This window comes from Miscanthus floridulus, chromosome 9 (assembly GCF_019320115.1).
Source record: "Miscanthus floridulus cultivar M001 chromosome 9, ASM1932011v1, whole genome shotgun sequence".
NCBI classification, from domain to species: Eukaryota; Viridiplantae; Streptophyta; class Magnoliopsida; order Poales; family Poaceae; genus Miscanthus; species Miscanthus floridulus.
The window spans coordinates 5515395-5541667 of NC_089588.1; the positions used below are offsets into that span (position 1 = coordinate 5515395).

Genomic DNA, 26273 nt, shown 5'->3' on the forward strand with positions numbered 1-26273 from the left:
GCTAGTGTTGGAAACCCTGTAAATAAGTTTTGTCCTAATAAAACTCGTTTTATTCTATAAAACTTTTTTTAATCTCTATCTTCGTTTATAATATATCACATTAATTTATTTAATGTCCACGAAACTTGTACGAAAATTCTATGGAGACTGGTCTTTGGGTGAACCGTGAACGTCAGTCGATCGGATGATTGGTGGAGTTTGATTATTATTGGTTCGTCGTCGTCGCTGCCGCCAACCATAGTCATGCGGAGTATCACGTGCGCCATCGTGTATACGTAATTCCGTACCGGCGGCGTCCATGTGCTGGCCGGAGAGAGAACTGTACGGCCTGAAATGAAATAAATAGTAAATAAGTTATGTATGATGAGCACCACTGCTGGGTACGGTAGATTATTATCATATATATATATATATATATATATATATATATATATATATATATATATATATATATATATATATATATATATATATATATATATATATATATATATATATATATATATAAAAGGCTAAATAAGGCTCCTCAACAACTATATATATAGATAGATACTCCTAGTTTTTTTTCGTAGAGATATATAGATAAAAACTATCTCATTTAAAAAAAAACATATAATCATTCTTATGCACGTCTGATCTCTTTTATACCAGAGTTAAATGTACCCGAGGTCTACTAAATTCTAGTTAGGTCTGTTAATTTAAAAAATGATTTTTAGGTTTGTACTCATTCGTTGGGCCCTTAGATTTGACTTATAGGTCCACAGACGAATGGGACAAAAGCAGGGTTCGTGAGCTTTCGTGACCGTCCAATAATTACTTAATGAGTTAATGGGCGATACATCCCCGAAGATCGCGATCAAATGGTTTGATATTGTGAGTCCGTCGGATCCCTACGGTTAATGGGTTCATTAAGCAGCGGGTGGATCCACTGGCCTGCCTGCTTTTGGTGCAACTTTCATATTATGAGATGAGATGAGATTATATGAGTTGCCGTTGTTTGTTTCGTTTACAGTAATGGGAAACCCTGCTACGTGCAGTACCTGCGTGTGCGCCCAGGTGGCAGCATGAAAAACACCACAGTCGCATGAGGAAATCATAGCACTAGTTCCTAATGAGCTCCGTGTACGACCTTGTTTGAATGTATGTGTATTTAATTTAATCTACATGTGTTGAGTGGATTAGAACGAAGCTTAGTTTAATTCTAATTTAAGTCACTTCAACACACGTGGATTGAGATAAATATATGCACGTCCAAACAAGGCCTAACAGGGGTGAATGAATATGCGCCCTGTTCGCTTGGCTTATAAACCATACTTTTTCAATCAACAAAAAGTATTTTTCTCTCTCAACAAATTAGCCAACAATACTTTCAACCATGACTTATCAGTGAAACAGGGCAACTATCGATTACAACACCAATAATTTACAGAAAAAAATCTATCTAGGACGACGTGTCAGAATAATATAAGAAGACGAATTGACAGGCACGGACCGTCTAGATACCACCACTAGAGCAGCCGGGCCCGGGGATAATAAACCGATAAATTTAGTGAGAACGGAGAAGAGAAGACGAGAGAGGGCCCATCTATCTCCATGTGCGTGGTAGCTGCAGCCTGCAGGATTTGGATCTAGCGGGAGGAATAATTCTCCCCGGCCGCCGGCGTGTTCCACGGGCCGCCGGACGCCGGACGTCGGGGCGACGAATCGAGTGCATGCATGTGCCTTGCTGCTGGCTGCTGGTATATATCCGGCCGGCTTGCAGTTGCACGGCGCGTCGTGCAATTGTATGTATGTGCACGTACGGCGGTGCACATGCAGTAGGCCACGTACGGGGCACTATACGTCGCTAACTGTCTTGTGTACGTACGTATACGCATACCTCGACGACCGGCGCCTCCGGGCGCCCACTTGCACGCAGACAACTAACCGTACGTACGGAAAAAATTGCGTGCAGGATGTCTACACCGACGTCTTCGTGCAGGCCCAAGCCACATGTCCTGACTATTAAGTCACGTGCATCGATCAGTTCAACCCAAAAATTTAAGCTGATGGAGAGATGTGGGCAATTCACTTATATTCCAACACTCTCCCTCATGTGGAGGCTCCCTCAGGCCTCAAACGTGGAATAGGAGCGAGCAACAATTATTTCATTTAATTGCGCTAACCAGGATTCGAACTCGAGACCTCTGGCTCTGATACCATATTAAGTTGCATGCACTGACCAGTTCAACCCAAAAACTTAAGCTGACAGAGAGATGTGGGCAATTCACTTATATTCCAACGCTAAGAAACCCATCACGCGGTGAGGGATGGTGCGGCTCCTCCGACGATATAGACGTGGTGCGACTTATCAAGATACTAAAAATAGAAACTGAAAACTCTACCATAACATAGCCGTGTGACAGGATCTTCTCAAACACGTGGCTTTCATTCCAGTGGTCCAGCACGGAGACGACGGTCCAGGCAGCCTGCATCCAATTTTTTTCGCTACGCACCTGGGTGGCCATCAGTTTCTCCCAGCTTCCTCTGTTAAATGTATTATAAAAAACTATTTTGTTAATTAAATGTATTATAAAAAACTATTTTATTTTATTATCAAACATTTTCTTTATAGCTCTATCAGTAAAGGTGCTACTACTCATGGGAGCCGTTGGAAAATAAATTAAAACTACATTCACATGCATCGTGTGTGCATGCATGAAGATGCGATGCAAATAATGCATGTATAATGTCGTAATCCTGCTGCTGCGTGTTGTAAAGCGCGCAGTATTATTTGCACATTGAATTGGGTCCTGTCCGACCGTCCGACGTCCGTTGCTTGCATTGCATTGTGGGCTACCTCTACCTGTGGCAGCAGCAACATGGGCATGAAAGTTGCCCGGGCTGATCACCTGTGATCGATTTGCAGTTGCAGGCCTGCTGTTCAGTGCCCCCACCGCTCCATTATTGCTCGCCGGTCGCCGCTGCCAGCCAGCGAGAGAGAGAGAGACGGCGCAAGCAGCAACTGCCTTCCGCGCCGGCAAAAGGAGAACCCAAGGCAGACGGTACTACGGGCCTGTTTGGTTGGAACCAAACTGCCTGGGCGAAGAGGTTCCTCGAACCTGCCTGTGATTCGTTTGGTTGAAGGACCGATGAGATGGTGCCAGCCCAGGCAACGCTGTCCAGGCCCAGGCGAGCAAAAGAGGTCGCCTGGCTGGGGGCGACGCTGCCTGAAGCATTTAACTGTGATTAATTATTTCCTATATGGTCCTCAAAAGCACAACGTTGATGCATTTGCTTCTCCGTATTAATTTACATCTTGACATTATCATAGTTAATTTCATTAACAGTAACAGTACTGTAGAACCAACGGCGGAGCTACGTGGGGGCCATAGTGGGCCATGGCCCCCCTTGGTTCTTGAAAATTTTTAAAGTCCATATACTGTTCAAAGTGAATAGAAATACAAATACAAGGACATGACTTAATAATAGTGTGGAGTCATGGCAGCTAGCTAGCAAGCAATCAGTCCATCCATATCCACATTCAGTCTCTATTTTTCCCTTCTGCTTTTCGTGTCTCCGTGGCTATACATCTCTCACCGCAGATGGCTCTACACTTGCCATGCCGCAACAGAGCTCTCGTCAGCCTACAAAGCTCTCGGACTGCTGCAAGGTGTCTTCTTATTCAGCACATGCTTGCAAAATGCCCCCCCCCCCCCTTGCTTGGGCTGCACGCTCCGCCGCTGTGTAGAACTGACCTTTCTTATAGCTCACTGAATTTAAATTGGTAAAGCATAATATTAACCTTTATAAAATAGTTTTTCTAAATTGTTAATTTTATTCATATGTAAAGTAAGAAAAATGCACTCATCTATTTTATTTTATTACCATATGTTTATTCGTGTGTCTAGTTAAGGTATTACTGATTAAGAAAATAAATTGATTGCTTCTTCATTAGACAAGAAAACATTCATTATTTATTTGTTAGCTTTTTCAGGCCAGGCTTCCAACCAAACGGTCAACTTCCAGCTTACCTGGCCCAGGTAAAATTTTTCAAATTTCCATACAACTCGCAGACAACACCTTACATGTCATCCAGGCCCTACGTGCGTGGCCTCGTGGAGGCCGCAGGATGGGATAATGATTGTCGAGCCATGTGGCGCGACGAGTGCAGTGCAGTGCAGGGTGTACCTACCACACGACACGAGCATGTGCCCGTCGTACCCCTCCCTACCAACACAGCTGCCGCCACGGCTGCGAGGGCAGTCTCGTCCTTGCCGGCGTGAATGAACAAGAACAACGCGCTCATGCCACACCCGAGCAGCACCGCGCGCGGACCCCTCCTCCTACCTTGGTCCTTGCTAAAACTGCTGCACGAGTGTGTGTATATATATATAAACCAACGCTCGGCTCATCATCACGGCTAATCTTCTTCTCAGAGCTTATTAGAGCTTGTCGCACTCCTCCTCCTCCTCCTTCTCCTCCGCCTAAAGCTCGTGCACACAGGCCCCGGCGGCGGCGAGTCGAGGTGACGGTATGGAGGAGCAAAGTAGCGGCGGTGAGGCGGCGGCGAAGGTGCCTCTGCTGGAGCCACGGCCGGCGGGGGACCACTACAACGGGGCAGGAGGAGGAGGAGCCGCGGCGGTGGTCGTCGGCAAGGCGGACGAGGCGGAGCGGTCGGCGCAGCCGCTGCCTCGGCGGGCGTGGGAGGAGAACAAGCGGCTGTGGGTGGTGGCGGGGCCCTCCATCTGCGCGCGCTTCGCCTCCTTCGGCGTCACCGTCATCAGCCAGGCCTTCATCGGCCACATCGGCGCCACCGAGCTCGCCGCCTACGCGCTCGTCTCCACCGTCCTCATGCGCTTCAGCAACGGCATCCTGGTAACTAATCCTCTTATATACTACACCCTTCTTCTTGCTCACCTTCCATTCCATCCGACCATCCAGTTAGCAGCAGCAGCAGTAGCGCCACCGCCACACGACAAGCTAGCTAGATCTGCAAATCAAGATTCCATGCGTCATACGTATACATGATTTCATCTCCTGCTAAAACAATCTCAAGTCTGAAGTCTTCTAGGCACTCCTGTTTCCAGTAATCTTCTGGCCTGCATTTTGCGTTCATACTAACAGTGCATGGGACAAGGACCACAGCACCAAGCACATCTTTTCACTTTTCTAACGTGACACACACACAGACACAGAGGAAGAGCACCATGCTCGTGTCTAACCTTCGATTCAACAACGAACGCCAAACCTACCATACACTGTTTTCTCTTCTCATGTGCGTCGATCGTACGGGTAGCATTCATTGAGGTTGAATAACCCGAACAAACGAACTGTCCTGTGCTCTGGTCCACGGTCGACTTGAACCGTATTTTGGGACCACACAGTGTAAACTCGAGCCGAGTTTGGCACCAACTAACCATGCTGCTGGGAATAAGCATTGCTGCATCAGTTCCTGGGGACATGGATGTCGCCCAAACCTCCATGAGGAATTTCTTTCTTATTGCACGTGCAATGCGGTAGAGAGACGTACGCTGAACCCGTTCTTCTCTCGGCGGCATTGGCGAGGCGAAGAAAATGGCGACGGGTTGACTGAGTCATCGTTCATCTCACCAAAGTCACGGTGGAAAAGGCATGGCCGTCCTCGTCTCCAATGGCTTTTACTTGCGTGACCTGACTTCCTTTCTTGCCGCCTCAGACACTACTTCCTTTTCCGCCGTGCCCAAGATGAACAATCTCCTCTGGCGTGCCATGTGCACCGTCGTGCACTGCAGCGCATTAACAAGTGAAGAAAAACATGTGAAAATATTGTACATCAACAGCTGAATGAAAACAGCATCACCTCAACAGGATATCTATCTGTATGAATATGCCAACCAATACAATTACCACTCTAGACTAGAAGCTTAATTAATCGACAGAGCGTTTTTTCATGGATCTTACCACTGTGGCGCTGTGACGGACTGCAGCTGGGCATGGCGAGCGCGCTGGAGACGCTGTGCGGGCAGTCGTACGGCGCGAAGCAGTACCACATGCTGGGCATCTACCTGCAGCGGTCCTGGATCATCCTCTTCGCCTGCGCCATCGTCATGCTCCCGATCTACCTCTTCACGGCGCCGCTGCTCGTCGCGCTGGGCCAGGACCCGGACATCTCGGCGGTGGCGGGGACCATCTCGCTCTGGTACATCCCCGTCATGTTCTCCTACGTCTGGTCCTTCACGCTGCAGATGTACCTGCAGGCGCAGAGCAAGAACAGCATCATCACCTACCTGGCATTGCTCAACCTCGGCCTCCACCTCCTCCTGTCCTGGCTCATGACCGTCAAGTTCCAGCTCGGTCTGGCGGGGGTCATGGGGTCCATGGTCATCGCCATGTGGATCCCCGTGTTCGGGCAGCTTGCCTTCGTCTTCTTCGGTGGCTGCCCTCACACGTGGACCGGGTTCTCCTCGGCTGCGTTTGCTGACCTCGGTGCCATCGTTAAGCTCTCGCTATCTTCTGGTGTCATGCTCTGGTAAGCGGCATATTTTTGGTTCAGTAAGTATGCATGTACTACATTTGTTTTTCAGAGATACTTACAGTATCATAACGTTTTTTTATCGATCTTATCAAGGTTTTGATACACCTGTAATACATATTCGTTGCTCTGCTTTTGCCTTTACAGTTTGGAATTGTGGTACAACACCATATTGGTGCTGCTCACAGGGTACATGAACGATGCAGAGGTTGCACTTGACGCCCTTTCAATATGGTAATCCCTATTCGCTTCGCTGAAAAAATAAGCCGAAACACTGTTCCGGCTGATTTGTTGTGAGAGAAAAATACTGTTTTAGATGAAAAACAAGCTGAAAAAGATGGATTATAAGAGAAGCGAACCTGAGCGATATCATTACTCTACACTTCACTAATTAGTAGTATGCTATTCACACTTCAGTACAATTTTTGTCCTTCCACTCATAATTGGCTGCCATGCTACTCCCATCCTGTTTGGATCTCGTCTCACTACATCTCGGAATCATCACACCAGATCTTGGAATATAGCTTCCATAATTCAGTTTGGGACCCAAACAATTAAGCTTTTGTTCTATAGTCTATTAGTCTTTACCATCTATAAGTTGGCTTTCTCTAGCTTTTATCAGCTTGTGCCTGTTGAAAGCTCTAGCTGATCCGAATGGGACCAGCTTCTGCTCCAGATTTTACAAATCCGCAGGCCAAAGGCTTTTGCAAGTTGCAACCCAGTGTGGATCCAACAGGCCCTAAACAGTGTGATAACTATTTGTGAAATGTGCAGCCTCAACATCAACGGTTGGGAGATGATGATTTCTTTCGGGTTTTTGGCTGCAACAGGGTAAATAACTTTATCTTTACCATTTTTTTATTCAGTAATATAATATCTACTTTCAATGATTTTGATATGAATGCAATATATCTTCAGAGTGCGAGTGGCAAATGAGCTTGGAGCTGGAAGTGCAAGAAGGGCAAAGTTTGCCATTTACAATGTGGTCATCACCTCTTTCTCGATCGGATTTGTGTTGTTTGTGCTCTTCCTTCTCTTCCGTGGAGGCCTTGCCTACATATTTACTGATAGTCAAGCGGTAGCTGAGGCAGTTGCCGACCTTTCGCCTCTGCTAGCCTTCTCCATATTGCTGAACAGTGTTCAGCCAGTGCTATCAGGTATCCTTCTCCCAAGACCTACTGAATGATAGAGATATCGCTACAATGTACTACCACTAACTTGTTTTATTGATACTAAAATAACTATTGTCATCATCAAATCTATAGGTGTCGCTGTCGGCGCAGGCTGGCAAAGCGTAGTCGCCTATGTCAACGTCACTTCGTACTACCTGATTGGCATCCCTCTTGGAGCAGTCCTGGGCTATGTGGTGGGATTTCAAGTGAAGGTGATATACAGAGTTCGGTGTTTACCATTGTGGAACTCTAGAAAAATTTTGGCTTTAAATCCTTACTCTCCTTTGTTGTTCATCGTAGGGCATTTGGATTGGCATGCTGCTCGGAACACTAGTCCAAACTATTGTGCTTCTGTTCATAACATTAAAGACCGACTGGGATAAACAGGTTTACCTTGACTCACTGTTTCCTCAGTATTGCAACTAACTAACTAACAATGTTATCTGCAGCCTTCAAACAATAGCTAATTAAAAGGTACACAACATGTTGAATCACCTCTCACAACCCCCCTTATCTGCAGGTGGCGGTTGCTCAAGAGAGACTGAAGAGATGGTACATGGAAGAGAACAGAAGACTTCAGGGGTTAAGGGGAAACTCTTAAACCGCCCTCAGGCCTCAGCTCCATCTCTGCAGGCCGTTAAAAAGTATCTGCTCGGCATCCGAGAGAACCTTTGGGCAGAAACACGTATCTCTAATTTTTCATTCACCGTCTCACTCACAAGAACGAAATGAGGGAGCTCTTAGGTAGCCTATCCAGGATCGCTCCTCAAGCCGAGGCCGAGCATTGGAAGTGATTGTCAGCAGCAGCAGAACAGACACACTATTGTTTGGTGGCGGCATGGCGGATTTGCACGCAGCCTCTGTTGGGTTAGTGCAGAGTTTGGCTCAGGTTTGGGCAGTATGGTAATGTCCTCGTCATCAGAGCAGTGTCATTCTTACCAAAGATAACCTGTCTAGGAAAAATTGGAAAGGGAGTCAGAATTGCGTTTGTTGCAATGGGAATGAAACTATTCAACACTTATTCCTGGACTGCCCTATTGCCATAATGATTTGGAGGATTATCTTCTTTGCTACTAGTTTAACTCAACCTAGATCAATCAGCCACATGTTTGGTAACTGGCTGTCTAATCAAAATAAAAGGATTAGAAATTTGATTTGGGTGGGAGTGGCTGCTATGTGTTGGGCTATTTGGAGATGCCGTAATGATGTTGTTTTTAATAAAATAAAATCTAACTCTATTATGCAGGTCATTTTCAGGGGAGCGTACTGGTTACGCTTCTGGGCCCAGCTGCAGCGTGAAGAGCAAGCTAAGGACGCGCTCTCGACAATAAGCAAGAAATTAGAAGTTATTGCTCTAGAGATATCCAATAACGGATGGAAACAATTTTATTGTTTAAGTTAGCGTCTTGGTCATGTTATAAGACCTTGGCTTTCTTTTTGGTTTTATCATTTTCTGTAATTTTGGGCTGTGTACATCTACGGATGTAGAGGCCGGATGTTTATCCATTATCTAAAAAAAAAATCAGAGCAGCGGTTGTGGTGTGTTGGGGATGTAGTAATTTGCAACAGATTTGATTCAATACGTTTGCATACAAATAATCATCTGGGCATGTGTTGCATACATACAAATAATCATCTGAGGGGTGTGTTGCACACGCAAATAGTCATCTGGGCATGTAGTGGTGTGCCTGTCCCGTTGAGGTCTCTTTGTCTTGTTTATAATTATACTGTTCTAGTATCGTGTTGACTGCAATCCTACAGCCTGTTCATTTCGGCTTATTCACTCGTATCTGGCTTATAATCCATGACTTCAACAATGTTTTCTCTCACACCAAACCAGACAGTAGTACTTTCAGCCATGGCTTATAAGCCAATTCAGCGAAACGAACAGGCTGATTGTTACAGCTACTGGTTCGCAATCTGGGAACTCGAGCGTTGTTTGCGGGCGAAACCGGATCGATTTTTTGCGTAGTATGAGGAACTCACAAGTGCGCGACTGGCTCCGTTCGCTTGCCTGAAATGAAAAACACTGTTTCGGCTGAATTGTTGTTATAGCTTTCCGGCTAAAAAAAGAAGCAGAACGAGAAAGCCAAATCGAATGCGGGATCGGAGGACACGAGAGGGTGAGGGGACGAACCGAGGTGGATTGCGACTCTGCTCTTCCCTCCTCGATTCCACCCGCGGTTGGGCTGCAGATCGAGGCTTGGCCACCGGTGTCCGTCTAGGGCTCCGTGGATCGTCGATCTCCAACTCCGCCTCTGAAACCGGGGGCTTTTACATTTTTACCATTATATAGATTGACACTTATCCGAATATCACTCTTAGGATGACACTTACAACTTTACCAGATGAGAGAAGTTTTAGTTTTAGATTTACCACTTTTACGCATGTGGCATGCCACGCTGACGCCTAGTCAGCATGAGCACGTGAAATATCGTTGCTACCCCTGCCTTGCTCCTCTCTCTCCATCCCGATAGCTGGGTCCCGCGACGCCTGTCAGGTGGGCCCCACTAGTCAGCTTCGTCTTCCAGCTCGTGGCCGGTTCCCCACGGTTGCTACTCTTCGATCCCGTGGGCAAGAGGACGGAGGATGGAGCAGCACGCAGCAGTTAGCGGAGGAGGCGTGGCCGCGTGGGGGACGGTCGGACGGAGCTCGGAGCAGCACGGCGTGAGGAAGCCGAGGAGGAGGCGCGCGAGCAGCAGCTCTACCGCGGCCTCGCCGGTGCGGGCGTGAGCAGCTCCCCCGCGGCCTCGTCGGCGCACGTGCGAGCAGCAGCTCCGCCGCGGCCTCGCGGGCACGCATGCGAGCAACTCCGTCGCGGCCTTGTGAGCGCGCGGAGAGGGAGGGCGAGGTGGTGGCTCACCCGCTGGGGAGCTCGCATGGGGGAGCAGCTGCTTCGGCGAGCTAGGCATGAAGGCCGTGCCGAGCCTGTGGTGCGTGCCACATCCAGGCGCTGGGCGATGGAGCTCTGGCCAAGGCGAGCGGCGCTAGGTGGTGCTCCTGCGTGCTGACGGAGGAGTGTGGCCTGTCTAGCTGTCTCCCATCTAGGTGCTAGAGCTGGAAGACGAAGCTGACTAGTGGGGCCCACCTGACAGTGACAGGTGCCGCGGCACCCAGCTATCAGGAATGGAGAGAGAGGAGCAAGACAGGGGTAGCAACAACATTTTATATGCTCATGCTGACTAGGCGTCAACGTATCGAGCTAGCGTGGCATGCCACATGCGCAAAAGTGATAAATATAAAACTAAAACTTCTCTCATTCGATAAAGTTGTAAGTGTTATCCTAAGAGTAATATTCGAATGAGTGCCCATCTTTTATAATGGTAAAAATATAAAAGCCCCTGGAACCTTCGCCATCGCTGGAGCACTCCACGGTTCCAGCGCTGGGTTAATGACAGGTCGGGCCCGCACGCCAGAGAGGCAAGCGAGCTTTTACTGTGCGTGCTGGGCCAGTCGTGAAGGTCTGACCGGTGGGCCCGCCCATCCATGTCCGTTGCCCGTGGAGATTGGAGAGAGACGGAGGGAGGGCTCCATCCATTTGAATTGGGGAGGGCGAGGCGGGGGCGGCGGCACAGCCAGAGGCAGGCAACATCCGCCGCTCGAGTCCACCTATCGGAGCGGAGCCATGGCCGCCGCCGCCGCCACCGCGGAGCAGGAGAAGAAGCTCCTTTCGTCGGTGGTGGACGACATCCGCTCCTACTCTGGGACCGACCCGCTGCGCCCGTGGCTCCGGTACGGCGCCACCGCCCGCCGCTCCCTCCCTCCCTCTCATCTCCCTACAGTTTCGTCCCTGTGTTTTGCGCGCCGATGACGGATCGACTGATGACCCCCTCTTCCGCCCCCGTTGCTTTGCTTGCTAGGGGGATGCGGAAGATGGAGCGGGCGCTGCCGCCGGCGACGCTGCGGGAGAAGCTGCCCAGGTTCCTGCAGAAGTGCGCGCAGGAGTTCCAGGGCGACGCGCGCTACCGCGACGACCCGCGATACCTCCGCGTCTGGATTCAGCTGGTCAATGCTCTCTCTCTCTCTCTCCCCCATGCGCTTCATTGTGGGTCATCGGTTCAGGGCTTTGGGATTTTTCACTTTTCATTTCAGATCAGAGTGGCCTGGCCTCCTGAATCTGCACTAGTTGTCTAGTAGTTCAGTTGACATTTTTGGGGGATCCCTCTTCAGAGTCGCCTCCTGAATCTGCACTGGTTCAGATGACGTTTTGGGGTGTGTCTGTGTGTGTGTTCAGACTTCAGAGTGGCCTCCTGAATCTGCACTGGTTCGGGTTGGCATTTCTTTCTGTCTGATGTACGGATTTCACAGCACAGCTTTTCGTTTGCACATAGTGTACATTGCGTCATTACCACGCCGGGAATGCTTTCCTCAAAACGCTTGGCAATACTGCAATAGGCTCACTGCAACCTTTTTCTGTACATTGCATCATAGTGGAACAAGACATGTGCTCTTGAGGAAGTGGCTCAAGCATATACAACCGTTCTCCATTTGGCTTTCAAGCCCTTGTTATAAGACACTGTCTAACTGGGTTTAATTTCTTAACCATGTAGATGGACTATGTGACGGATGCGAAGCCATTGCTCAAGAAGATGGAGCGGAATGGAATAGGCCTCAAGAGAGCTTCATTCTATATGGCTTATGCTCTGTATTATGAGAAGCACAAGAGGTTCAATGACGCGGAGAAGATGTATCGTTTGGGAATCCAGAAGTAAGCCTTTTACCCTCATTTTGTTTTTCTGATACCATCTTCTTCTAGTACAATTGTTATGTTATTGTGTGAGCTAAACTCACATTAGCTGAATCTTGCATGTACTTTCATCATCTGGAACTGGGCATATCTCAGACGCACCTACTGTGAATAAGTTAGTAGTTAGTTAAAAATATGACTTAGTCTCTTTCCCTGGATATTACTATTTTTCTGAGATACACAATGTAGCTTCATGGCCAACCTGAATGACTCTATTAAGAAACAGTCGCACATGGTTATACAACACCTAACAATTGAGAAAAATTAAGGCAGAAGGATTGCTAATGCTCCATGTTAAAAAATAGATCTCAGTACATAGTGCCTTTAAGAGTCAAGCTGGTTACTTACTCAAGCGATTAATAGCCTTGCAGAGCCTATTGGAGAGTTGCAAAAGGCACATGAACAGTTTCTTCTTCGCATAGAATCATACAAGAGGAGGAAAGATAAAGTATACTTCTCAATTATCTATTACAACAGTTTATATCATGGTCAGTGTTGGGTTTGTTGACCTCCTTTTTTATTTGTGCACTGCTCCAGGAAAGAATGCCTAGGAAAGCTGAGTCAAGTGCTACACTGATGAACCAAGTTGAAGGTAGGCCTGTGAAAAAAGGGTATACAAATCATTTCCTGGTGTAACCATATATTGTCTTTGTCATTTATCTCTGTATTAAAAGCTTATTATTCAATCTTCCACAAAATGAAGAAACAAAATCCTTCTTGTGGTTCCTTATCTCAAACGTTTCTCTTCTCAACACATTTTCTAATTAAAAAAAAAAAACTCGACTGGGGGGTTAAGACTGCCCCCGCAACATTACAAATAAGAAGAAGGACCTTCTCACCCGGCCGAGAAAACCCCCGAACCCCCACCCCCACCCTTACACGGTGGCTTTCCGTCGCCCAAGTGAGAATTGGGCCGGTGCCCCCCCAGTGCTTTGGTTATGGAGACGGACGAGGGGATTTTTTTAACCTCAACCTGAAATTCGCTCCCACGTGGAGTCGAACCCAGGACCTGAGGAGTGCCGCTGGGTCACCTAACCGTTTGAGCTAGGCGCCCTTTGGCACATTTTCTAATTTAATTGAAGCATAAATATAGATGTTGATCTGTTCTGTGTTACCGTACTTACTTTCAAATATGTTGCAGGTGAAAGCAGAAACTGTAAAGAACTGAAATCCAATACAATGCAAAAGTCAAGAAGCAGTTCCAATCCCTCAGTAGGTTGTTATCCTCCATTAGGACCTGCTAAAGTGGGTATGCTATGCAGAGGCAACTCAGGAGCTAAAAAGAATTTGCCCCGTTGTAATAGTGATGATACTATAGTTGTACGGTTTGTAGGCTCTGCATTGGTTGGGAAGTCAGAAACTGAAGATGCATGCCATCATGGCTTAGTTGAACCAACTATAAACACTAAGGAGGCTATGGATGCCATCAATAGCATGTTTTTGGAGCCAGTGGAACCTGAGACAATGCTCAAGAGACGATCAAAACCTAAGAAACCAAATTATGATCAGCAGGCAAGTGCATTTGGTATCTTTGTTGATGAAGATGAACCTAAAGGTAATCCAAATGTGCTTCACAACAACAGCATGAAGCAAGACCATCCGAAATTCAGTCAGCAAACAGGAGGGTTTGCGATCTTTGTTGATGAGGATAGTCCTGATGGCAACGACCAAAATGTGAGGCAAAACAAGAACTCTAATAAGGAAAACATGAAGTTGAATCAGGAAACAAGTGCGTTTGAAATCTTTGTTGATGAAAATGAGGCTAATGGCAATGTCCAGAATGCCACATGCCACAGGAAGAATAGGTCTCCTCCAAGACCATTATGTGATTCATCTAAGAATCGAGGCGAAAGTGACTTCCAGAAGCCATTTGTTGGAGGATTTGCAATACAGCCAGATGATGAAGAAGAACAATGTGAGCAAAGTGATGACGGTATGAAGATGAATTCTAGAACTGTGCAGCCTACTAATGATAATAATACTTTGCTCTGTCCAGTTCGAGATGATTCAGGAACAAGATATCATGAAGGTTCTCATCCTGTGAGTTCTGGGCTTGGAGAAGACACTGTCATTCATAGATTTGTTGGATCCACTATTGATGATGAGCCTAAGGTGGAAAATGCATGCCACCATGGGTTAGTCGATCCAACTGTCAATCTAAAGGAGGCTATGGATGATATAAATAATATGTTTGGGAGACCACTGAACTTCAAGGGTGACAGAACGAAGCGGAAAGCCAATGCACTGTCAGATAGAAAAACAGCTCCAGCTTCTGGTTTCTCCATATTAGCTGATGATGACCTAAAAGATAACCCTACCAGCAAAGCCGATCAGAAGAATTCTTGCAAATTTGATGCTGAGGATGGTCTATTTGAGCCCACAATCACCACCCGTGACGTCATGGCAGAGATCAATGATATGTTTGGAATGCCACTGGACTTCTAATATTAGAGGGAACTGAATAACTCGTGCAATTTCCCCTTACCTTTTCACTGTTCCCTTGTGAAATATGCAGGTGAGCATTTTCTTAAGTTTTTGATGGAATGTTTAATTCATGTCCATTACCACTGCAAACCTAGAAAATAATGTTTTATCAATGGGAAATCCAAACATAAAGATAGCGTCCAGTTGGTGACTGTGCTGTCAATTAACATTTATCGTAGTGGGGGCTTGGAAATGGACATTAGCTTCACATGGATCTACTGATGCCCTGAGTTTTGCTCTGCTTGAAAAATGCTTCTCACTTTTGTCTCCAGATCCCTCCCAACCTGATTTTGCTTCTGACCGACTCGAAAAGTTCATTGGTTCTTTTGGTGCAGGGTGAGATATGCACCAGATGGTTCAATGTCAGGAGAGTTCACTACATGGGTGATTCAGGGCGAAGAAACTAGCAACGATTTGTTTCCAAAAAATAAAGAAGACGACGAAACTGGCAACGATTGCGCTGCTGCAGGAGCCTGGACCTGTTGCTGGTACAAATTGATCGGCATGGTCTTATCCATCCAGAGGAAGGAATGGTTAGCATCCCAACCTCATTAGCACCAACCAATTGATCGATGGTGTGGTGTCATATATTTGCTGTCATTGGCTGAAATGTTGGCTCAAGGTTTCATTTTCCACTTCAAAGTGTTGAGACTTGTACTATTTTATATTACTTTTAGCAAGCGTGGGTGTGCTGTTCTGCCTGTCTGATGTCTGATGTCCGTGCTTTTCTGGATTGCGCATGTACCTGTGATAGTCGTATGCCTGTCTTCGGAGAATCGGAGAACTTGGTACTTTAGATTGTCTACTGCTCAGTACCTTACAAATTATAAGATGTTTTGACTTTTTTTTAGAATCGGAGAACTTGAACGGAGAGAGTAGTAATCATTATAATGTTTCAGTGTCATGACTGATGAAGCAACAGTTTTGCACGGGAATTGAAAATCTTGCAGACGTTGAGATAGAAATACATGAGAGATTGCCTTTGACAATACTAATTGCCATTAGATAAGTCACAACATCATGTAAGTATCCAAGTTAAACAGGCCATGGAAGGACAGGCTTAAAAAAGACCGGCGAATGAAGATATCCCCCCCCCCCCCCCCCCCCCCCCCCCCCCCCCCCCACACACACACACACCGACCCTCCGCCGGGCGCCGGCGCACCCTCCTCCCTCGCCAAGCGCAGCCCCGCCAGTGTCTCCTCGACGCCGTTGACTGCCAGGCTCGTCACCACCGGGGTGATGGCGTCGGACTCGGGTTCCGCCCACGACAGCGCCGTGCCGTCCAGCCTCTCGTAGGCGTCGTCTGGGAGGGCGAGCACGATGCACCAGGGCGGATGCTGCTGGCCATCGGGGCCCGCGGCTTACAAGACGAGGGATTGCCCCTGGCGGTGGAGGAACGTGACAGCGGCATACGCGGCGAGGTTGCTACAATGGCCGGCCCCGGCGCCGCCGCCGGTCGCCATCCGGTCTGTTCCATCTGTGGGACCTGCGGCCTGGAAGGGAGTTCACTGGAGCTCGGGAGTGTTACCTGGTGAGTCTCATCTCAACCGCACGTTTTTGACCCAACGTTTACAAATTGTTTAAGATTTTCGCCTTTTGTGATAACAAATTACCCAAATTTGTGAACTTGAATTTAAAATATGGATCTTGGAGCAAACAATCAAATCAACTGCTAACAACAATTTGTAGGATCTCAAATCTTTAACCAACATGGTCAGTCGTTTGCAATTCCTGGCTTTGGCGAATGCTGAATGGGAGGACATGGACATGGTCAATCAACGTTGTATGTAGTACATGTACATATGTAAGTAAAATGGTGGTCTCGAGGAATCGGGACCTCAGTGCCTCGTCGTTTTGTTGTAGGATAAAGACAAGGAAAACGAAATCAGAACAGTGGAGTAAATTAACATCTGAAAAGGGCCATCGATGATGATGTTATGTGTTGACAGCGAGATTCTATCTTTCTCTCCCTATTAAAAAGAACTTGCGGTTTCTCAATTATCAGAGTGATAATAATTATACCAACCAACAAAAGTTGGATGAATAGTCATTTCCAACATAGTTACAAAATCAAATAACTTTTCTTCAAGAAACAACGCATCAACTACAGTGTGTTGGCCCAGGCACAGTAATGTTTATGTAGGCAAATCCTGTCAGTTGTCATCCCATCCCCATGAAAATTTTATGAAGGGAGATGATCCAGAAAGTACAGCTCTTCAACTATACAACCTACCTCAAGGCTATAATGGCCTCCAAATGCCTGTGCCGACTAGGACTGTTTGCTGCAAGACGTGTCATTCTGCATTCCCACTGATACGTATCATCATGTTATTTACGGCATATGCTTCAGTTAATCTTCAAACATTTCAATATCATACTTGAGTGTTGCAAAATAAAGCAGTTTAACTGATTACTGACTGTTACCATGGTGTGCATTACTGCATTGCTAACATGACCATGCTTACCAAGAAGAAGACTAGTGTCCCATCATGTCAGTGTCATCAATCAACCTGTAGAAATGGCACCTACCATGTCCTCTTTCCCTTAAAAAGGAAAAAAGTGTGCCTGCCGACTCTTATGGATCACTAATTCACTAGCACTGCGCGGACATATCATTCTCTCACTTCCTATACTGAAAATAATGAGACAGGCAACCTGACAAGAAGGACATAGCTAGAGAAATAGAGAGAAGCACACAAACTAATAAATTATAAATAAGGCATTACTATGTTATTCCATTAGAAAGCTTAAACCGCTCACTCACGATGAGCACCACACCCTCAATGTCACAGAATCTTGCTCAGACGGCAGAAACAGGTAGGGATGAAACACACGGTCACCACATTGAGACTGGCATATGTGTTCATTCAGTGCCATCTACAGGCATGCAGATGCAACCCCTGCGCTTTCTTCAGTATTGTGCTTCATGCAACCGTACACTTGGCCCAGAGGTTGACATCTACATTTACAAGTATGTTTCTTGGCTTTGCCTTGGTACCTAGCTAGATTTTTTATCAATAAAGTTATAACTTTTTTTCCCTAATTTCTGGTTGTTATGCTCAGTTTTGAACTTTTAATCAAGTTAGCTTTTGATCTGCAATTGCTACATGTTAGTTTTTAGATTTTGTGATGTCTATTCATGCAATGAGGTTTAATCAAGTTACTTTTCATCAGAACATGTGTTGGTTCTTAGTTTTTGCCATGTTCTATTCATGCAAGGAGGTTTATTCAGGTTACTTTTCATAAGAAAAATTCTAGTCTTTTATATATTGTTCAATCTTTTACTCCTATCATTCTTCGGAAGAAATACTACTACACTTCGGTATCATTCCATTTGAAATTGTAAGTCGTTTTAGGTTTGTCCTAAGTCAAACTTGTCTAATTTTGACCAAGGTTATAGAAAATATATTAGAAGGGCGGGCCTGGTGCAAGCGGTAGAGTCTTACCGCCTGTGACCGGAAGGTCCCGTGTTCGAGTCGCGGTCTCCTCGCATTGCACAGGCGAGGGTAAGGCTTGCCACTGATACCCTTCCCCAGACCCCGCACAGAGCGGGAGCTCTCTGCACTGGGTACGCCCTTTTATAGAAAATATATTACATCTACAATATCAAATAAAAGTATTATCAGGATATATTTCATGGTGTATCCAACAAAACTAGTCTGATGTTGTAAATATTTGTGTATTTTTCTATAAACTTGGTTAAAGTTAGAGAAGTTTGACATCGGAGGGGGTACTTATATTTTTCCTCAGCCTTGGAGTTGGAGATTTTGCTCCTTTCTTCTGTTTGATTACTTGATGCTGCAGGGGAGAAAGCGCTTTCTGCAGTACTGAATGCCGAGAGAAAGGAATGAGGATCAACCACGCTCGAAGGAACCATTGGTCTTAAAATTGTGCATCGATATCAACAATTAAACGATTTGAATGTGTCAGAGAAAGTACAATATCATACTCCATATATAGCTGTTTATGCAACTATTTATGAACTATGTCGACCTTGTGAAATGAAATTGCCAGTTTTATGTTAAATGAAATTACAATTGATGTGTTTCTTGAGTTAGCATGAGTTTCGCAACATGGAATATAACAAACCAACAAATATGTAGTGTTTGAGCATTACAGCAGCAGCAATTGGTGAACACTGAAGAGCTCAATGATCTGGTACCAAATGAGAGACTTTCATGCTTCTATAGATTTATTTACATGCTGACAGTCATGTATGGACAGAGTACAGAGATGCATAAAAAAAAGAGCAGACCCAGTGCCGGAGGCTCCCACATGAGTGGGGTCTGGGAAGGGAAAAACCGAGGCAAGTTCCCACAAAATCTGTGGAGAGGCTGCTTCGAACCCGCGACCTGGTGACTTAGTGAGACAGCTCTCACCACTGCACTAGGCCTGCCCTTCAGTACAGAGATGCATATGACTGCATTTTTTTTTCTTTTGAAATGGAGAAACATCAGTGAAGTTATTATGACTGCTACTAGTTTCCTCAACCTTGACACAAATTAAATCAAATGAATCACAAGCCCATAGAATCAAGATATGGCATCAATCCTGTACTCATGTACTTATGGTCTTGGGAACCAACCTTTTGGTTTCTGGCCTCCTGTGGAAGGGAACCAATCTTGATTCTTGAAATAACAATGAACAAATGATGTGTGGTGTGGATCATTTTCAGTTAGCCTAATTGAGTCTCTAGACTGGTTTGCAGTACACTATGGTCAACACCCACCGCCTACCTAGTCAATCATTACCAAGCTCTTCAGGACATGCTTTCAGTTGCCTCCCCTGCATGCATATCTCCTGATCTCAGCACTTCAGCAGTGCACACAATGTTTCAAGTGCTTGGAACAAGCATTGCATTACTTGTATGATGTAACTCAGCGTGTGCAAAATGCATGCTGCATTCCATGCACTTGCTACGTACATGTCTGCTACTTGGAGGCGAGCAGGAGTTCCTCCGCGCCAACTTTCATGTTGGGGCCTGACGCGAACTTGACAAGCCTGTTGTTGTCGGGGACCGCGGCCTCGACGATGAACACGCCACAGACAGGGCGGTGGTCGGAGAACTTGGACTCGCCGCGGATGTAGCACAGCTGCACTATCCCTTCGCCGTGCCAGAGGATCCGGTCGCACCTGCAGGCAGAATTTTTTTGGGTTTGGTCACCATCAGGCATGCACACTGAACATTTTCTGAAAAAACACACATGAACATTTCCTGTTGTCGGAAATCGGAACGGAAGGCGAAGGCTCACTCACCATGCCGGCGTCCTCCTCTTCTTCTTGGACGCCACGTCCTCGCCGGCGTAGGTGTCGGAGTTCCACGAATACTTGTAGGTGGGGGCGAAGAAGATCTTGCCCTCGTTCCACCCTCTGAAGACCCCGCTCTCCCTTTCAGTCTTGAGCTGTTCAGTTGGGATTTCATCAGGAGTGCCAAATGACACACTTGCATTGCAGGCAGAACTCTGACAGAGTTTGTGCAAAAATCATATGAACTTGGGTTGCATTTCATGGTTACCTGATCCTTCTCGAAGAGAGCTCCCCAGTCGTTGGCCTGGACGAGCTTCTTGGCCTCCGTGTAGCTCAGAGCAATCCGGTAGTTTAGATCGCCTAGCCAGATCACACGACTGCGCCCGTCGTCAGTCAGCTTACTTATCCGATCGAATCGATCCAAGTAGATGAGCAGCGAGCAGGGTAGCTACTTACTCGTGGTCGAGGATTCGTTCGGGGATCCGGCGGCCGGAGCGCTTGCAGAGGCGGCGGAACTGCGTATTCTTGAGGATCTCCACCACGTCGGAGTTCCGCCTCAGCTCGTCGCCTTCCTTCTCCCCCGACGCCAGGTGGCTGCACACGAAGCACAGGCTCGTCTGGTGCAGCGACATGCTCACCGAGATGCACCCCTGCAGTTGCACAAGCAAAACACATCGCATCACACGATGTCACGATCTTCGGCGGCGGCGGCGATGACGGCGTGGCAATGGCGGTTCAGAGTTCAGACAGACAGCTGACCGACCTTGTTGCCGAGGTAGCCCATGATGCCACGGCCGACGCAGGAGAAGCGGACATGGCCGACGTGGGGCACCAGCCCGCGCCTCACCCACACCGTCGCGAACAGCCCCACCATCTGCTTGCACGCCACCAGGCAGTAGCACTCGCGCCGCCCCGCCACCGCGGCCCCCGCAGCCGCCCCGGCGGCGGCGGGGCTCTTGGTCATCACGTCGGACGCCGCGAAGCTGCTGGCCCGGACCTCCTCGTCCTCCTCCTCGTCGTCGTCCGACGTCGTCGAGTCGCCCTCCACGGCGGCGGCGCTCGCGCTCCTGCCGCTGCCGCAGCCCATCAGGCAGGGCGCCCTGAAATATGGCGGCCTCCTCCGCGGCGGCCGGTGGAGGTGGTCCGACGACGGGCAGGTGCACGCCTTGAGCCGCCGCCCGCGGGTGATGGCGGCGCGCCGGATCTCCCTGTTCGAGGACTTGTGGAATCGGGCCGGGTCCAGGGGGCTGGTGCTCGGCGTCTGGAGAGCCGAAGCCGCCGGGGACGGCGCCGCCGCCGCGGCCGTGTCCAGGGACCGGCTGAACGAGTAGCTGCTGGCTGAAGCTTCCGACACGGCGGAGGCGTCGGAAGGCGGCGATGGCCGGTTCAGCGCCTGGTTGATGAGCGCCAGCCATCTCGACGCCGGCTCGTTGTCCTCGATCACCAGGACGTTGCCGGCGTTCAGGGGGACCACTTCTTGGAACCTGCATTGGTTCCATCCAAATTATGGCGGGAAAAAAGATAAAACTGCTTCAAACTTTGAAGTTAACAAACTGTAGTTGATGGTAGTATGGATTAAAATTGCAGTTTTTTCGTCGTTACATAAATCCATGAAACTAAAATTGTAATTTTACTTTGTTACATTAATATGTCGATCGAGTTACTAGTTTACTACGGTAACTGATTTTTCAGTATGATGAAATTATTAGTTTACTGAGTAGACAGCAGACAGTGCTAGTAGTTGCAAGGTAACTGTCAATGACTCATTGGAATAAGAACTTAGATATGCAGGATAACCACAAGGAAAAATTGTGATTGGTTTGCACGATAGGAATGAAGATCAAGAGCACAACATTAAATGTGCTGAAATCTCTCGTGGTTCTGGAGACATGAAAATGACAACGATTTAAGCCGAAAAGCAAGCATACGTGTCAGAGAGTGTGATGTCTGAAGATGTGATGCCTGAAGATATGCATTGTGATTGTGTAGAAGACGCTGAAAACTAAATCGGATAAGACAATGGCAACAATGCAGTTTTGTGATGCTTAAATTTGAGCATACCCTAGCACATAAATGTCTGAATAGTCATCAGAAGGCAGGAAATCATTCAGATTGAGATCCCTGTCCGGGGTTTTTCCGGCAACGTTCCATGTGGCTGCAAATACCCTATGATAAGAGCAATGCAAGGCAGAGTAAAATATCACAATTTGAGCTAATGAAATAAAAAGATCTGAATCATGTAAAAGCAAAGTAGAGCCATTGGAAACTAATGACTTGACTGACGACTATACTCACCTGAAAGCTTCCATATGAGTAGTATTGGTTGTTGCAGGAGAACCAAAACCGCCAAATTTTAGACTTCTACTTTCTATTTGGAACAAGATGAAGTTAGAAAATGGAAAGGGAAACCTAGCTTAGACTTCAAGGTCAAAAGAGTTAAGATAACACATGGAAAGATAAAAGCTAATTAGTGATTGAATGTAGATGAGTAGAATTAATGGAGCAGAACGGGATAAATACGTACCAGAAAGACTTTTGAAGAAGGATGAGGATGATGCTGACGGGGAAGCCACTGACGACCGTTCTGGGGACTCCTTCAAATCAACTGAAAAACCAATAGTATTGTCTGAATTTGACTGAAATTGTGACAAGAATTTATACAGTAGTTTTAAGAGTTAGGATGTAGGTGATATATAGATTTTTCTTATTCTCCTGGATTACTCGAGAGGGGGAAAAAATTGGTTGCTTCGCTTTTATAAAGGAAGCAGTAAAAACCTGTGGAGTCGATGCAGTACGCTGTGGTGCTATGTCTTGGTGAGGCATTCCCATCTTTTGTTCCGTGAAGTTTTGGAAAGAGAAACTAGAAAGGAGAGGCAAAACGATAAGAAAAACTCTCAAAAGGTAAACTGACTAATTTTTAAATTTTGACCGGATGGAATACAAAATATGCTACCTTCTTCTTCCTTCTGCTGGTACTCTTGTCCATGTCTGAACTCAGTTTAATTTCTGCAGCCAGCTTCAAACGAACAGCTCATAAAACAAAGACAACGCCTGCAGAAGGTTTTCAGAACAAGTCTGGTTAGGTAGGCAGAAGTTTCAGCATTACACGAAACCAAGCAGAAGAGTCTAGTGATGACAATAGGAAATCAAAGGTAGCCACAAGGATTTCAAAGACTTGTTCTTCTGGACAAAGACTGGAGCAAAAAGAAATTCAAAGGCACAACGAGAAAGGGAAAAGGCACCAGCAGCTCATTTGGAAACATTACTTCAAACAGTAATATGAACCTAACTGGACATAAGAATCTCAGCAGATCACCAAACAGAACAGTGTTTGTCTTCTGCAAGATACCTCACAGAATAGAACAAACAGAGTGAAAAAAATTCAACCGAGCAGCTGACAGCAAAAGAACTAGTTGAACTAAAAACATCTGTACAAAAGGAATTATTTTTTTTGCCACAAAATACGTTATGACTTTGTCAAACAAAATTGTGGCATGGACGATGGCGAAGCATGTTTGGTCCATCCACAAAGGAAAAATCTACATGTTGGACATGTCATCCAAATTTATGGCGGTGATCCGGTCCAATGGAACAGTACCAGTTGACCAAGCAGACAGGTTTAAAACAGCTATGGGAAGTTCCAGATGGGGGATACAGGCACAGCTGCTGTCGCTGCTGCCATCAACATGTCATTAAGAAATTTGAATCTCGAGAAACATTATTTAACATGCTGGAGAAATTGAAACAATCCACAGAAAAAGCTCCTCAAACCAGTGGACAAGAGACAATAGGATGGCGGTTCGCGTATGTTTGCACAAGCATAGGAATATTCGAATGATAGGTAATATCCTAATTCTTTGGTAGATCCAAATGGCCATTGCAGAGAACGCACACCATTTTCTTTTCGAGACAATCGATCGATCAGAGACAAAACAAAAGAAAAAAGACGAATCATGAACAATGGAACTTTAGAACAGGGAAGGGAAGGCAGCTAGAAAGGGAGAGTCTGGAGATCTTACATGATGGGAAGCAGCTAGCTGGTGGGAGGCATGAGAAGGGATGAATAGCTGGAGGAAGGGGAGCAAAAGAGGCTTCAGAAAAATTGGGGTTTGACGAGCTGTCTCCACACTGCACCAAGGAAGCAATGAAAGTTGCCAAGAACCGAATAAACTAACCTGCCTAGCTATATATATAAGCCTAGGAAGCAGGCTGTCAACAAGTGTTGCATCGTGCTGTGTTAAGAAATAAACTCCTCCATAGATATCCAAAAGAGGGGATAATGGTTGTTGGTTGCTCTAGGAACCACCACCGGGAGCTAAGGTAAGGTAAGCTAGGAATGAAGTAGCTGGAAATTAAAAGCTTTATTTGAAACAGCTTGTTTGAATGAAGGCTGGAATGGAACAGCTAGCGAGTAGTGCAGGCAGAAACCTCCAAAACAGTATCAGATGCAGACAGGAGGAAGAGGCCAAAAGCTGAACAACATGCTTTGATGTCGTTGATCGTGATAATAAGTTAATAGTGCAAGTAAGTAGTGAGACAAATATGTGTAGCAATGGGCAATCGTACACGAAAACCGAGGCAGACGTTTTGGGGCTTGGAAGCGTCCAAAAACAAATCAAATCAAATCAAACGGACGCAGACGCAGACGCTGAGGGCTGAGGCTCCAAGAAAAGATGATTTGACCCAAGATTTGTTGTTTTCTTCTGGATGAATTAATTGGAGTTGGCAAGAATGAATGAATGGATTTCATCGGAATGAGCATGGTGATTATGTTATATTATTATATTACATAACTGGTGAGTTGGGAACAGGCAGGGGGCGAAGATAACATAGAGAGAAAAGTTGCGATAATGATTGTTTTGTGAGTAATGAAAAAGGGAGAAGAAGCTAGAGGAAAAAACACTCCTTCTCTAGGTAAAGACTACTCTTGGAATGAAATAATGCGAGGAGCCGGCCAAAATCCATAAAGATGCATGCAATGCAAAAGCAGGAACTCTCTTGGAACATGAAAGTGAAAGCACGAATAAGCAATGATGCATGTATGTATGCTAATTAAGTTTCTAACATAGCAACATACAAGATCAAAGATGAGAGGGAAGAAGAGAGGAGAAGAGCCGATCGAGCGAAGCACAACGAAGGAATGGAAGGAAACTAATTAATAGGCAGCAGCAGCAGCAGCAGATGGATGGGTAGAAAAGAAAGGAATGATGAGTTACCTCCTGATGCAGGCTGGATGACACAACGATAGCCGCCGTGGCGACCGATGATGGCCGGAGAGATCGAGGAGCTGGCCGCCGGCGGTCGGTTGGCGTGCCTCGTGCCGTCGTGCGTGCGTGCGTGCGCGTGGCTGCCAGCCTGCCACTGCCAAATGGAGAGAGATGGAGACGCAACCGCGCGCAGAGATGGAGAAAGAAAGGGAGGATATGGAAGGAAACGGCCGTTTGAGTTGAACGAAGGGAAACAAACAGGTGGTTAAGAACCAAGGAAAGAGGAGGTTTTAGCCAATTGGGTAGTGGTGGTGATCTAGTAAAAAAAAAAGAGCTCGTGGTGGTGGTGATTTGGAAACCGCCGGCCGGGTCGGCGGCGACGGCGATGCGTGGTCGTGGTTGGTTGGTGACGACGGCCTACCTTGGTCAACTCGAAATCGAAGGAGAGCCTGAAACCAGCTGCCTGGGTCCCGCCCGCGCGCTCGCTCCGATCGATCGGATCCTGAGCTCCTGTCGTCACCCTGTCCCCTGCGGCGGCCGCAACGGCTGCTTCGTGCACGGCAATACGGAATGCGCTGCTGCAGGTGCTCTGCTCTCACCAATCATCTCGCCTTCAGCAGCAGCAGCAGATCGACGACGTGCAGCTACCTGCTCAGTGTGCTCCATGACTACAGATCCCAAGTACAGCCGTAGCTGCTGCTGCCTGCCTGCACGCTCATCTTGGACCACAAGACCACCATGCCATGCATCCAGCATCCATGCCGCTTGTTCGGCTGGGGCTGGCTGCAGGTCAGCCCCCTCACATAGACATTATTCACATGAACCAGCTAGCAGTATTTCTCTCACATATACGAACCAGCAATGATACGAACCAGCCAACCGAACAGTCGGCATAGGTTACTTCTCCCTTTGACTTACTGCT

General features: G+C 46.9%; 3 protein-coding genes and 1 long non-coding RNA gene across 11 annotated transcripts; 3 read left to right on the forward strand and 1 right to left on the reverse strand.

Moving 5' to 3' along the window:
* The first annotated feature begins 4383 nt into the window (after positions 1-4383).
* LOC136483337 (protein DETOXIFICATION 21-like) lies at positions 4384-9211 on the forward strand. Of its 2 annotated transcripts, XR_010765420.1 has the most exons (9): positions 4384-4857; positions 5949-6490; positions 6641-6727; positions 7268-7324; positions 7412-7650; positions 7759-7877; positions 7966-8052; positions 8186-8568; positions 8912-9211. XR_010765420.1 is itself a non-coding variant. In XM_066480366.1 (8 exons), exons 1-8 carry the CDS (start codon positions 4516-4518, stop codon positions 8264-8266), a joined length of 1554 nt encoding a protein of 517 aa, XP_066336463.1. In that variant the 5' UTR covers positions 4384-4515; the 3' UTR covers positions 8267-9211. The 2 variants fall into 2 exon arrangements, 1 of the variants encoding a protein (XP_066336463.1); XM_066480366.1 differs by having other exon boundaries at positions 8186-9211.
* A 1798-nt stretch (positions 9212-11009) lies between these two features.
* Positions 11010-15729, forward strand: LOC136483335 (uncharacterized). 2 transcript variants are annotated; one of them, XM_066480360.1, is made up of 7 exons: positions 11010-11397; positions 11526-11670; positions 12216-12373; positions 12776-12860; positions 12950-13004; positions 13554-14927; positions 15210-15729. In XM_066480360.1, exons 1-6 carry the CDS (start codon positions 11057-11059, stop codon positions 14855-14857), a joined length of 2088 nt encoding a protein of 695 aa, XP_066336457.1. In that variant the 5' UTR covers positions 11010-11056; the 3' UTR covers positions 14858-14927; positions 15210-15729. The 2 variants fall into 2 exon arrangements, with proteins under 2 accessions (XP_066336457.1, XP_066336456.1); XM_066480359.1 differs by having other exon boundaries at positions 15232-15729.
* Positions 15730-16024: 295 nt separating this feature from the next.
* On the forward strand, positions 16025-19173 carry LOC136483338 (uncharacterized). The gene is made up of 3 exons (XR_010765421.1): positions 16025-16428; positions 16587-17868; positions 18702-19173. It is a non-coding gene; the product is annotated as an uncharacterized lncRNA (long non-coding RNA).
* On the reverse strand, positions 17867-25929 carry LOC136483336 (type I inositol polyphosphate 5-phosphatase 10-like). Of its 6 annotated transcripts, XR_010765419.1 has the most exons (14): positions 24320-25311; positions 24164-24211; positions 23098-23195; positions 22920-23004; positions 22669-22749; positions 22440-22512; positions 22206-22310; positions 20908-21628; positions 20601-20794; positions 20413-20521; positions 20154-20299; positions 19822-20030; positions 18632-18724; positions 17867-18495 (listed from the first exon to the last, which is right to left on the reverse strand). XR_010765419.1 is itself a non-coding variant. In XM_066480365.1 (13 exons), the coding sequence occupies exons 3-12, from the start codon at positions 23128-23130 to the stop codon at positions 19829-19831; spliced, it is 1749 nt and encodes a 582-aa protein (XP_066336462.1). In that variant the 5' UTR covers positions 23131-23195; positions 24164-24211; positions 24320-25311; the 3' UTR covers positions 18624-18724; positions 19822-19828. The 6 variants fall into 6 exon arrangements, 4 of the variants coding, with proteins under 4 accessions (XP_066336462.1, XP_066336461.1, XP_066336459.1 ...); XM_066480365.1 differs by lacking the exon at positions 17867-18495 and having other exon boundaries at positions 18624-18724; XR_010765418.1 differs by lacking the exon at positions 17867-18495 and having other exon boundaries at positions 18631-18724; positions 19483-20030; positions 24320-25310.
* Positions 25930-26273: the final 344 nt, after the last annotated feature.